General features: G+C 32.4%; 1 protein-coding gene and 1 pseudogene across 1 annotated transcript in view; one reads left to right on the top strand and one right to left on the bottom strand.

The window, feature by feature from the left end:
- Positions 1-14,475, bottom strand: part of Tps1 (Trehalose-6-phosphate synthase 1) — a 127,003-nt gene extending 112,528 nt beyond the window's left edge. Inside the window, exon 1 of the mRNA XM_072529351.1 lies at positions 14,257-14,475. Within this exon, the coding sequence (XP_072385452.1) occupies positions 14,257-14,344 (88 nt within the window). The 5' untranslated portion in view covers positions 14,345-14,475. The remainder of the gene's footprint in view (positions 1-14,256) is intronic.
- On the top strand, positions 3,169-4,797 carry LOC140438001 (transformer-2 protein homolog beta-like; annotated as a pseudogene).
- Positions 14,476-14,839: the final 364 nt, after the last annotated feature.

Consider the following 14,839-nt stretch of genomic DNA (forward strand, 5'->3'; position numbering starts at 1 on the left):
AAATTCCACAAAATGAGGCAGTAAATCAAAAAAGGTTAATACAATGCGACAAACTTCATTGTTGTTGACATTTTGGTAAGACTGAACCAATATAAACTTTGTTTTTTTTTATTTTGTAAAATAAGTATTTTCCTATGAAAAGAAGATTTGACAAAGCTAAATAATAGTAATTTTCCGTAAACAATTGGCGCCGTTATATTAGGCAGATTTGTGCAATAGTAATTTTTGCTCATTAAAATGCGACAATGTTAAACGCTTCCTTATGTAAAAGTTAATTTAGACTATTTACGTTCTAATAGAACTGTACTAAATAAAATAAACAGTGCGAATATTACAAAATATTTGCAATATGTTAAATTATAGCAACAAACATATTTTTTGAATACATACACGGAAAATTTTATAAGTTTAGTATACACTTCCCCTATTTCTAATAATTATTGTTCTTTTTTCAATGAAAGAAGTCTGCAATAAAAGTTGATTTAAGTTGTTAATAGTGTGAGATACGAATTTTTATGTTGTAGGTTTCCAGCTATGCATCTGTAAAAATATTCCCCGACGTAAGCGAATGGACCTTAGTACGACGTATTATATAGCTTATTATTATAGCATAATAACAATTATCATAATCATAACTATCACAAAAACTAAGGAAAATACTGAGCTTGACTGTAAAAGACGAAAAGGGGCTTAAGGAAAATCCAAAAAAAAAAATTGTAGATGTTCGTGTTTTTTTTTCTTTTAAGAAAAGTTTCCAAAATGTCACTTAAATCTGTTGAAATATCAGAAAATATAGTAACATGTAGCCTCATCTATTGTTAACAAATTGTAAACATTGTGTTCTGTAAACCTTGTAATAAAGTTCCAGTCTGTGCTGTGTACACAACGAAGCGTGTTCCATTTCACTGTTATCTCAAAATAATAGGTTATAGGTCCAGATAAAGCAAAAATCACGTGTTCAGTTTTTTCTTATGCTTTTGTGATAGAAATGTTTTATGGCCATGATCATTAGCGCGTATTTTTCTGAGAATTCGTTCGACAATAATAAACCTATATAATGGTGAGACAGGTTGTAAAATATTAACCAGGCGGAATAAGACACTTGGGAAGGCCTCGAAAAGAATATGGCAAGACTTAAGACACTAATTCAGGCTTGAAGCCTAATCCTTGAAGAAAATAGGAAGAAGAAATAAATATATATATATATATATATATATATATATATATATAATATATATACAAACTAGACTTAATTAAAATATTATTATTATTCCAGATTTACCTATACGGCTTTCATTCCCTCTAAGGGTCAAAATTAACTCATCCCAGATATAGGACCTAGGTAACTTTATATGCTGGAGTATCTTCCAAAAATTTTCATACACATGTGGACGTCGGAAATAGTACATTTTCAGCATGGTCTTATAAACATGTTCATTTAGACCCAGATTTTTTATGTTCTCTAGGAGGTTTTTCAGAATGACTTCAGTGGTAGAGAAACTAATAGGTATTATCTGGGTACCTCCCAATTCTTATTGTCTCCTTATTTGAATTTCCAGATCTTGTCTGTTGATTGAAATAATATGAGATCTTGTCTATTAACTAACACTGTTTGGTCGGTGGGTACAGTGCACTTCCGGTATTGCTTGTAGTTGTATTATCAAGCATACTCTCAGGAACGTATTGATAATATATGAGATGATTGGTTTAGAAAAGTCCCAGTGATGAAATCTTTTACTGGAGGAACTTTGCTACTGAGCCATGCCGTTCCTTATATTCTCTTTCTCTCCAATGGAATAACAGCCCAAATCGAATCTTCGTCTCCTCCAAACTATGCCTCCAACCTTGCTGGTCTTCTCCAGGTTCTTACGTCTAGCAAATTTTGCGCGTCCGCTGCCACTTCATCCTTCCACCTTTTCCGTGGCCTTCGTTTTGGTTCTACGCCCCGAATTTTACTATTTAGAGCTCTTTTTGGCAATATTTCGGTCTCCATTCTAACTACATGACCAGCCCATCGAAGTTTCTTATATTCTGTTGCAACAAATGCCTGGCAATATCCGGTAAGATGTTGGATGGTTTCTTAGGCTTAAAATTCATATCGGCAGTTGTCGTTTTAGACTTGAGGGTCTTTGATGGTATATTTAAGGTAATTTTTGGTTGAAATAACCTGATCCCGAATGACGAGCAAGACACCTTCTGTTTAGGGAACATATCTCCTAATGTAAACCAATAGTTCGACGCCATATTGTCGACGTAGTTTTGGCTGACTCCATTGGGATATCGCCCATGCAGAGGTTTACCCATCCAAATGCTCATTTTTTTCTCCTTAGAAAGATGGTTTATGCACATTTCTGGTTTGCTCACTTACGTAATATATCCATAAGTCCTCTTCCTCCTAAATACCGTAGTAATGTCGTTCTTTCAACTGTACTACCAAGATAATGTTTTTGTGCTTTCTCAACAATACCAAATGAATAGCTAAGAGTGGAACATGTATAGGTGTTGAGTGCCTTAAACAAATTTTTACTGTTGAGGTGTGAACGAAGCAGGTGTTTTACCCTTTCTATAAACTCCGTAGTTATCTCAGTTTTTATTTGCTTATGGTCAGTTTTCCGCGCTTGCTTTACTCTAAGATATTTATACTTACCAGTTTCACCATGGTTGAAGAGCTGTTGATTTAAAATCATCCATATACAACACAATATTATTATTGTTGTTATTATAAATCAAAATAATTTTCACCAAAGACAACGTCCAGGATAATTTGAATTGCAACTATAATTTAAATCCTTAAAATCAATAATTTAATAGCCTACTTACAGGTTAATGTAGTTATTATTGTAAGTTTTCTCACCAAAGACAACATAAGGGATAGTTATTTTAAATTTCTAAAATTGAATTTTTTAAAATCAATAATATAGCCTATTCACAATAATTATTTAATGTAGTTGGAGCCCTCTAGGATCTTTTCTTGTAAAAAGGTCTATGATTTCTTTTGGATTCAAGTCTGTGTTTCAATAAATGTTACCATTTAGTCTCTTCTGGTTCATCCTGAATCTGAGATATATCTTTACACGTCTTAGAGTTGAGAATGATCACTCCACTGTACATATTACCTTATCTTAATAAAAGGCGCACTGAATCCCAATCCGCACTCGATATCCAGAGATGCAAGTCTCTTTACGTACTGTTGGTGTTGAGATTAGGAAAATAGAAGTTGTCTGGCTGCCCAGGCAGCATTCTGGGATGAGGGTACGGTAGTAATATCGTTAGTTTATCTACACCAGAACTGAATTACAATTAAAACTACTATTTATTGTTGAAAATGGGGAAAACAAATTGTTGCATAAATTGGTATTTTAAATCAAGCATTCTTCTTGATTTAAAATAATAACACAAAATGATAGTTTATAAGAACCATGGTCATTTGAAAGATTAAATCTTATTAAATTATTATTATCTTATATAAATTATTATTATTCTTACTTTTTTACACAGTCTAAAAATAATTATACAAAAATACTAGTCAAATAATTTATAAATACTATTAAAGATAGTGTTATCTTAATGAAAGTTTTAAAAATAATTAAAACCAATTTTGCGCTTGATGTACAGACTTTGCTTTTGACGTCCAGGTCTAATCTAAATCACGAACAGTTGAGATGGCTTTCACTTAAAATAATAACAGCTCTCCTTGACACAAGGTTAACATAGTTTTGATTCACAGAAAAAAAATTGTATGAAGAAATATACTTATTTAAAATAGTGCAAAAAATAACGAAAATAGATATTGACATGATTTAAGATTGGTATGTTTGGTATTGTATATGTATTGGTATCTACAACGAATTTTGTTAGTCTGTAATAGATATATGCCAGATTTTTAGTTTGCACCTAGAAAAATTATATCTCATGTGAAATGTATGTATAAGAATTGGTACTTTAATTCAAATCATGTTCATCTGCATTTTTATAGTACTAGAGTGGTAAGTTTAAAAAAATGTGGTATGTAGATCGGTTAGAGAGCAGTTTAAAGATCCTACATTAGTTGTCTCCAAAGGTTATATCCAATTATTCTCCCAGGCACGGCGATTCACCTAGGGAATACAAAAGTCGCTTAAGAAGTAACAGTCGCGACAGAAAATTTTTATAGAAACGGTGACAAAGACAAAAGATCGAGAAGCCGTTCTCATTCTGAAAAACGTCACGGATCTTCAAGGCATTCTCGCAGCAGATCTCGTTTAGCTGATTATGGACGTAGGTCATCTTCTTACAGTCCAAAGTCGAGCAGAAACTTTCATAACGGTACTAGGGACAACCCCAAACAATCTAGATGTTTGGGAGTCTTTGGATTGAGCGTTTACACTACCAAGAATGAATTATACCATTTGATGCCTAAATATGGTCCCTTAGAAAGAGTTAAAGTTGTTGTCGATGCTAAAACTGGACGTTATAGAGGCTTTTCGTTTGTCTACTTCGAGAACGTTGAAGCTACAAAACTAGAAAAGGAATAATGCACCAGTATGAAACTTAATGGAAAGATTATTCGTGATAATTATTACATTACTAGAGCCCATATACCTTCTAGAATTTACATGGGAAAACCAACGTACAAATATTCCGATCGTTATGATAAGCGCCGAGACCGACGAGACAGAGATGATTACTACCGTAGTTCTTGCTACAGGCGTTCTCCATCGCCTTACTATAGTAGTATCCGAAGAAGACGTTACTCTACATCTAGAAGTTATTCTCCTCGTTGCTATTAAACATTATATCTTCTTGGATGCACTTCGTTTGATTTCAGAAATTATACGGTCAGAAGTAAGATACGCGAAAAACTAAATAGGTACCCGGTCCAAATAACATCCCAATGGAATTACTTGAATTACCGTACAAAGACAACATTTAGATCGTCATTAAACTTTTTAATACAGTCAATAAAACTGATGTTATAGCTAGCAATTGCGAATATTCACATATTTACGGCAAAAAGGAGGCCTCGGCACTGTAGCAATTAGAGACCTATTATTCTTATGAGCCATAATATTAAAGTCTTTCTCCGAACTACCCATCGCCGAATAAGAAATAAATGCAAGAAGGCCTCGAAAGTACAGAATTTGGTATGGAATTAACCATAATTTTAGTTGCAATGTATTATTAAAATGCAACAAGAATATAGCGATGCGATCGAAAGTCTTTGTCAGGTCTATAGATAAATATGCTGGTTTATTGTACTCGATGGCCGTTTCTGTAATTTGTCTTAATACAAATACGGCGTCTACGCAGGATTTTCCGGATCTGAATATTTGTTGTTTATCTGTAAAGTTGTTAGTTTATTGATTTTGTTGGTTCGGATTTTTGTGGTTAGCTTAAGTGCAGTGTTCAGTAGATTTATATCTCTATCATTGTTGGGGTCTTCTTTAGCTTCTTTCTTGACTATTGGTATCATTATGCTGTTTCTCCATGCTTCTGGTATCTTGCAGTGCAGTCCACCTGATTATAGGATATTTCAGTTTGTTTACGTACTCTCTTTTCTCTCTAATACTCTGGTTTTATAATCCAACACTTTGTTGATTGTTGTATATCCCCCTTGTTTCTATAAACAGTTACTAATATACTACTTCTCCGTCTGGCGTTTGTCCAATTTTCACAATAATTACATTAAAAAAACTTGTTAGCCAACTTATTCTTGTCTCTCCTAATGCTCTCCATAATTTCCCAGGAATATCATCTGTTTCAACTGCTTTACCTTTATTTACTTTTTGAAATGTTTAATCTTTTTTTTTTTCGTTTGTTATTCGGTAACCATTGCTGTCACGTCTCCGTTAACTCAGCTGGTTTTCTGTCAAATTATTCATTTAAAAACTATGAACGTACCTTTTTCATCTCTTTTTGGCATCCTTTTCGTGAATTAGTATTTTAACTAAAGAACATTCAATGAGAGGGCAATCTTTCTAGCACCCTGTTCTAATTGATCGGTCTAAAACCCCTCTATGTTAACATAAAAAAGCTTAACTACTGTTTTTTTACTCGTATGTACACATCTCGCGATTAGAGCATTGAAATTAATTGAAAGAATGCCTCTAGTTAATATATTCTCAAAGGGTGTCAACAATGACTTTTAAAGCAGAAAGACGTTTGAGATTTAATTTTAATGCAAGACTCCTGCCATCCACTTATACGTATCTCGATCTTATTAGGTCTCCTTAAAGCGACTTATGCAGAGGCACTTTAAATAAAAATAATTATAGATAGACATTACAATGCCATCTAATAAGAACGATAGTAGAAATTCGAAGATTTCTTACTTGGCGAAACTAAAATTTAGATATATGTCTACTGTGCTTTGTACAATATACAAAGCAGACAGATTGATAAATTAGCTGACAAGGGCAATCTACAATTTGCATTTCACGACCTGTCGATCCACCTAAGACGACCTAATAAGGTCGAAATTTATTTTCAATCCGTAAGAGATTTGTTTTCAATCCAGAGCTTCTGCGTAAGTCGCTCTGAGAAGACCTAATAAAGTCAAAATACGTATAAACGGATGACAGGAGCCCTGCATTAAAATTAAATCTCAAACGTCTTTCTGCTTTATTTATTTACTCATGGTTGTGACTACTAGAAACTAATTCGCGAAGGATATTTGCCGTGGTGGACGACAGGTCATGAAATGCAAATTGTAGATTCTTCTTGTAAGCTTATTATCAATTTGTCTGCTTTGTATATTGTAGAAAGCTCAGTCGACAAATACCTTAATTTTATTTTTGCAAAGTGAAAAATCTATTTAACTTAGGCCTCAAAGATGTGAGCTAATGCGAGAAATTCCCTATGTTTGTCAATAAATGCTAAGTATCACAACTATTAATTTAAAATGACTGCCGCATGTCATCACAAACCTGCTCCCAGATTTTGCCAAAATCTGACATTATTTTTGCAATTATCTACAGCATGACAGTAACGTTTTTAGTCCCTAGTTACTTATATTGGTTCTGGCTCTTATATTAACGCAGTCAATGTTTATTTTGAAGTTTTCGAGATGGTCTACTGTCATTACCATATCATTTGGCTATTTAAAATTAAAAAAAGATTCTATCAGCATTTTACAAGTAAAATATAAAATATAGTCGTAAATAGGCAGTGCACTGTTTATATATTAAAAATTTGAGAATGCGTACATAACCTTGCCACACTCCTCGCTTTATTGATGTTTTAGTTTATATTTTTTAATATACAAACTTAAACAGACTTGCAATACTTATCCAGTGAGTCAAAACAAATATTTTTCTAAGACTTTTAGTGCTGTAGGGAAACTATTTACATTAATAGTGTTAAAATATTGTTGGCAGTCTACTAGGATTCACGTGAAGGGTTTTTTCTGCCTTAAATAATATATCTGACATAAAATATTATATCATTTATTACTTAAATTTACGGAGATAGATTGAAACGAAAATTTCTATATCATATTAAACTCCTTGTTTTTGGCTTTAAAAGCAAAAGCAATCTTATTGCATAAGTTTTAAGTTTGTTTTATATAATCATATATAGTACTTACGAAAGAATATAATGTATTGTTTTGAAAGTACGTGCTGTCGTCATCGTGTGATAATGTTATATCAGAAACAAAAGAGTTTTATTGTAGTACAATACATTTGAAAACAAAAAAAATAAAAATTGTTTAAAATATTTAACGAGTTATTTATAACTCTGCGCATACAGAGACGAACTGGAAAAGAAAGAACTAAGTATGTGAAGGATACAAATTGTGATATGTAGTGAGAAGTAAGACTATGCATAGAGTTCTTCTTCTTTTGGTGCCTATTCACTTCGAATATTAGCGGTCATTCTGACTGTAATTATTTTATTGACTGATTCTTTAAATATATTAAATTTTTGATGGATTAGACAAATGAAGTTAATTAAGTAAAATAAAGGGTATAATTGCTGATATACAAATAAAAAAACGTAGTAGAAGTTGTATAAAGGAGTAATACAATAATATCCACGATATTTGTACCTACTTGATACAGAAGTGTTAAATGATGTGTGTATATGCTTCTTAAGTCGATTTGGGTGAGAATGAAAGAAAAGATTATTATAATATTCTGGTTGTTATATACATATACCAACAATATAAAATTCGAACTTGTTGGTAGATATTAACAATGGTGGAGTAACAGGAGGTCGAAAAACATCACCTACAATCTTATACAAAATACATAATATGCAACACACAATACATAAATCTATGTGACACAATTGTTACGTTACACAATCACTATTACGATAAAGTTTACATAAACATAACCCAAGAAACACACGAAACAATCAGAATTTGATATTCCTAGGTTAAACAGCACCTTCAGATTTTTTCAGTCATTTACATGCTGCTGCCTACAAAATCGAGGCTGCTGCCTACAAGCATGTCAATTTTAAAATGACTAAATAAACTAGACTAAAACCCATCGAGTTAGAATCTATGGAGAGGGCATTACGTGACTAAAAACGACCTGACTTCGGCCATATTGTTATGATCGTTTTAACAGATCGTGTATGATTGTTTACGTTTGTTTTCTTTTTTTTTATTAAGAAGAAACATTGCCGCATCCACCAAAAGATTATTAGTGGCATTACTCAGTAAACAAAACTTTAAATCTGATACAAAATATTAATTGACCTTTTACGTAGTAAGTTTTTTACGTGACAGTTTTCTCCTAATAAATCTGGTAGAGTATTTGGTATATTGTTTATTATGCATGTCCATTTATATTATATAAATGGACGACGGTAAGAGGCGTAACACATAGGTCGTACATCTGGCGTTCACTGGCCGAAAGTAAATACGAGTGTGTTCTATACGTAGGCGCGTTAGAACCGTTTGAATAAACCGTGTACTAGCACTAGTTTTCCACTGTCGTGTATCTGGTTTTAGCGATCTTAATTTAGATCGCGATAGAAACTATTCGCGCTGCCACTGATCCATCACTTTTTATTTAAAAAACGTTTTGAGATCTTTACATACACTCTCACGCACTAATTCAGATTCCGCACTTGTTGCTGCATCACGAGCACTACTGTCTGCCTCTTCATTGCCGATAATTCCTATATGCGATGGGATCCATATAAATTTAGGAGTTATGTGGTTCTCTTGGGCGATTTGTAGTTCAGTTTTTATTAGTTGCTCCAATGGCTGTTTAGGATACAGATGCTGTATTGCAAGAAGAGAGCGGAGCAAGTCGGTGAGCCCGTACTTCAGAAAATAAATTAATAGTATTCATAAAAAATCTTATAAGTAAGGTAGATCGTGCTATTCTTGAGAATACTCAAATATCTTCATCCTAAATATCTTAAAATTTCTTATTAACTACTGCAACATAATTATTTTTATTTCTAAACCGTATTTTCATTGTGATATTCGGCAGATATTCATTTTACCCTTTAAAATATTATTTATAATATTATCTCGTTCAGTTACAACTTGTTTTTTAACTGTATTAATTTATCTTTATGTATAATAAGTTGTGTTTTTAGTGTTTATCGCGGGATAAATAAATCATAGTTTATTGAAAATGTATTGCACTTTTTTAGATTATAATTAAATCTTAACTTAATCTGAATAACTAGTCAAATTTGTATAGTAGTTTTAATAATATTGAGTCAGGCCCTGATCCCACCTCCATATTGGTATGATCGTTAGCCACACCTACTGACGCCGTCTTTAATACACACGTTAATATGCTCATAGCTTCTCCATAGATTCTAACTCGATGCTAAAACCTAATAACAAAATTTTGGTTATACATTCAAAATTTTAGGCCGATCAATCAACTGGTTTGAAAGTTATTTAATTTTCTATCCCAGAGGTCATTTGTAACAATATAAGTCATAAAACACTAAAAATATTGTAATTCTACTATCAAAGGTAAAGACTTTTACTTTTAGTGTGCACCACAAAAACAAATTAAAAAAAAATCACTTTTATAACCAAAAATCGTTTTGCAAAGTTACTGTCATTTTTAACTTATTCACAGTTAGAATATCTTTTAAACTATTACTCGTTAACGAAATATTTTTGCATATTTGAGATGAGCAATTTTTAAACGAAACTAAACTAAAAAATAGGTTATGATGATACAATTAGATAAAAAGTGGGTTTTTTTTTTTAATTCGCAGCGTATTTGTTTCTAATAATATTTAAAAAAACGTCTAATTTTAAAGACGAAGACGAAGTTTCAATATACAGATTACAAAAGGAATTAAACTTAAATAGCATTATATTTTAATGTTAAAAAATGAGGCCAAAATCAAGATCTATGAGCGCGTGGAAGAGAAAATCAAGCGTTCCAAAAATTAAAAAGAATGTTAATATACTGTATCTCTATACTGAAGCTGTAAGTTTCTATATCTCCAGTTCTATATAGTTGATGGATTATATCTTTTTTTTAATTTGTCGGTACTTTTTGCGTACATTACAGACATGCGATGCTGCAGTAATATTATTCATAGATAAACAATGCAATTTGTTTAAACAACTCAAGATACCTACATATTTTTCCCTAAAAATTCAAATTTTTTATTGTTTTCTAATTGTCTTTAAATTTTATAATAAATCTTTAATTTTTTATCTTTTAAAATTGGATGTTAATATTTTGAATTTTGCATTGTTCGCGTATACTTCTGTTGGTTTGTCTGTCTATTAATGATATGCCCGCTATTGATCTTAATACTTTCATTTCGATATTGTTGATTTGTTGTTTCGTCTTGCTTGTATCGGTCCTTGTCACCGCTGCATATGTTAGGATTAGCCTTACTGTTGTCTTGAATACTTTCATGTTGCTTTCCGTTCAGATATTTGTTTCTCCATATGGTTTCTCGAAGACAACCACTTACTCTTGCCGCTTTTGATGCTTGCCTTGTGGTCTCTGTTCTTATATCCCTGTCACTAGTGATCTCTACTCCTAGGTAATTAAATTTCATTACTTGTTCTACAATTTTGCCGTCTATTTCTAGTTTGCATCTCCGCGGCTCTTTATTGATCATTATACATTTAGTGTTTTCTACTGATATTCTCATATTAAGTTTGTTTGCTGTGATATTGAAGGTGTGGAGCTGCCTTTGTAGGTTATCTTCGTTATCAGCAATTAGTACTGCATCATCGGCATAGCATAGTATCGTGATTATAAACTATAATGAAAAATGTAACTTTTTGGAAAACACAGTGGGTATATGCCAAACATACTGAAATAATTTTAAAAGGTCACTCAAATAAACCTACCCAGCTGATTGAGATCCTTAATTTTATTTACTGTTAAACCCACAATTCAAAATAAAAATCTTATATCACTAGATTAAACAATAAACTAAATCCCAATAATGTCTATTCCGCACAAGAGACAGATCACTATATCAGGAGAAATTCTAACATGTCTAATTACTTTATTTCACAGTAAAATCTTCATGGGTGTTATATCCACTTAGAACAGTTTTTTATACCCATTTAAACAGAACTTTTATTTGGGCACCTTCCCACACACGTATCTAAGGAAATTGAAAATCTGATCAACTTGCAAACAAAAGTTGACTAGCTCAAAGCACACTGCAAAGTTAAAAACATATTTTTACACCGATATAAGGAACCTGGTTAAAATACACTTTACTACTACATAGCAAAATCATTCTGAAAAATTAAGTACAAAATTAAATGTAATGCGCCTAAAAATAAGTCCTGTCCTGGATAATCCTTCAAATAGAAAAAACCAAGTTATTATTAACCATCTACTGGTTTGGCCAAACTGATATATCACACAAACACTTAATAACAGAAAAACTTCTAATAATCTGCCTTAGCTGCTCTGATCCTCTGACCGTTACACATATTATCCTGTTTGATTGTCCTCAAGTCATGAAAGAAAGAGGATACCACATAATCACGATGAAGATCCCAAAACATTTCTGACCAAAAATCTCAACAGTGTTAACTTATTTAAAAGATATCAAGTTAATGTAATATCAAATGTCATTTAATGTAATATTTTTTGTGTTATATCCACTAATAATCCTGCGCGGTTGATGTGGTTTTTGCGTTTAAATAAAAAAACCAAGTTAGCTGCAAATTAAAAAAAATATTCCCACTTTTTTCCACCCTTTCCTGTCCCAGAATAACTTTTTTTTAATTCGTGTAGAAATTCTCAGCTTTTTAAATATGAAAAAATATTTCTCCTACTGTAATTGTTTAAAAGGCATTTTAATTGTTTTTAAGTTAAAAATAACAATACTTCTGCAAAACCATTTTTGTTATAAAAATGATTTTTTTAAACTTTTTTTGAGGTATAATAATAGAAAAAGTCTTTACATTTCAGACATTATCATCATCATCATTTAATCTTCGCTTATCCACTGCTGGACATAGATCTCCCTCATAATTTTCCATCTATTTCGATCTTGTGCCTCTTGCATTAAATTCCTATGACAACGTTTTAAATCGTCAGTCCAACGTGTTGATGCACGACCTCTGCTTCGGTAGGCATCATCTCTTGGTCTCCATTCAAGTATCCGCTCTGTCCATCTATTATCTGTTATTCGAGCCACGTGACCTGCCCAGTTCCATTTCAGTGTTTCTAATCTCCCTACTTAATCAGCCACTCCTGTTCTTTGTCGTAGCTGGCGATTTGGGATCTTGTCTCGTAGTGAAACGCCCAACATCACAGCACGCTCCATCGCCCTTTGACACACACAGATCTTTTGAACTGTTCTCCCTGTCATGGTCAAGGTTTCCGCACCGTAAGTTAACACTGGCAAAACACACTGATTAAACGTTTTTCTTTTAAGGCACATTGGTATATCAGACGATTTGAAAATATGGTTCAGCTTGCCGAAGGCTGCCCAAGTCAGTCTTATACGACGGAGAAGCTCAACGGTTTGGTTATCTTTTCCTATGCGAATCTCATGACCTAGGTATTTATAGGCCATTACCTGGTCTATGGATCTTGTTCCTACGCATATATCTTCGCTGACTACAAGATTTGTCATCATCTGGGTTTTAGATATATTTATTTTCAATCCCCCTTCTAGCGAGGAAAGGTAGAGCTTATTTAAAAGTTCTTTGGTCTCATCTATCCTATCAGCTATTAGTACAATATCATCTGCAAACCTTAGATGGCTAAGCTTTTCTCCGTTTATGTTTATGCCCTTGTCGGTCAGTTTTGCCCTTTTTACATATATATTCCAAAAGTGTAGTGAACAGTTTCGGCGATATGGTGTCCCCCTGGGGTACTCCACGTTGTATCGGGAATTTCTGGGTTTGACGATTACCCACTCTAACACTGGCTGTTGCGTTTTGGTATAAGTGTTTAATTATATTTATACACTGATAGTCAATTCGGCATTCTGTCAAGGCTTCCAACATTTTTTGTTGATTTACGGTGTCGAATGCCTTTTCATAGTCGACAAATACTTAAGCTAGTGGTTTATTATATTCAGTGCATTTTTCTATAATATTTTTTATTACCAGTAGGTGATCGTTTGTTCTATAGCCTTTTCTAAAACCCGCCTGTTCTATGGGCTGATAAAATTCCAATTTATTTTCTAGTCGTTTCGTAATTATTTTTGTAAATAGTTTATAAATATGTGCAAGTAGACTTATGGGCCTGTACTTCCTGAGGTCGGTAGCATCCCCTTTTTTATGAAGTAACATTTCAGACAGTACCAGTAGAATTACCATATCTTCATTATTTTCTTACCCTCTGGATAAACAATTTGAATAACTTTTAAACTATAATGGATGTAGCTAAAATTTTGAAAGTTTGATAAGCACAATAAGATGTCGCCCTTTGAGGACAATAACAAAACTGTAACTTAATTTTTTCAAACGTTTAAGTTTAAGTTTAAATTTAAGTTTAAGTTTGAACAATTATCGATTTTGCTATATTTTGGAATTTTTACCTTTTTAATTGTAAGCGAAAAAAAATGTGGCACTAAATTGTTAATAATTAAAAAAGAAGGCCGATATTTCCGCGGAAAACGTATAGATTTTCTTACTATATCTATATATTAACAGAAAATTTCGTCAAATACGTCAATATGTCAATACTCTTTCGATGTCCTTAACACTGTTAAATTTTGCTTATTTCCCTGGAATCATAAGCTACTGCGTGACATTACAGTATTACTATTTGTGTAGTAATAGACGTACTTCATTGTAAAACAAGGTATGTTATAATTATTGTTATAAAAATGCAAGAAACTCACCTGGCTGAAGATAAAATTTCGTCGGCTCCCTTCTCAAAATTGAAACATACTTTGCCCTGTCATACTGATCTTTACGCAGAAGTACCATCTTTGGAAACTACCTACTTAAAGTCTCTTTACCTAGAACCAAACAGTCCCTTTAACAATAATTTAGCGCACAATTTGATCGTTTTAGTGTATAACTTGTACTGTAGGTACGATTTGAAATACTACAACGATAAATCTTTTAGATCGGTGAGTTCGACATTATGACCTCGTTATCAAAATTACTTCTTATTTTGGTTCAGTGAGATTATTAATAGCAAATAAATTGAAATATCTCGACACAATGTAAAAACACTACGTCAAATGTGTAAGCGAAAACAAAAAACATGATTGAATTTTGAGGTAAACTATTAAAAAAGAAATGAATAAGATTTTCCAATGACGGTTAAATAAATATTTATCCATTGTCGGTTTTTATAATTTATTAATATACCAAATTTCGCAATGTACGTATTAAACATTAGTAAAGTATAGTAGTAGTATGTTATATAAGAGAATGTTTTTCTTAGATTCAGGCACCATCTATTGATGGATCTCA

This window comes from Diabrotica undecimpunctata, chromosome 4 (genome assembly GCF_040954645.1).
Source record: "Diabrotica undecimpunctata isolate CICGRU chromosome 4, icDiaUnde3, whole genome shotgun sequence".
Taxonomy (NCBI): domain Eukaryota; kingdom Metazoa; phylum Arthropoda; class Insecta; order Coleoptera; family Chrysomelidae; genus Diabrotica; species Diabrotica undecimpunctata.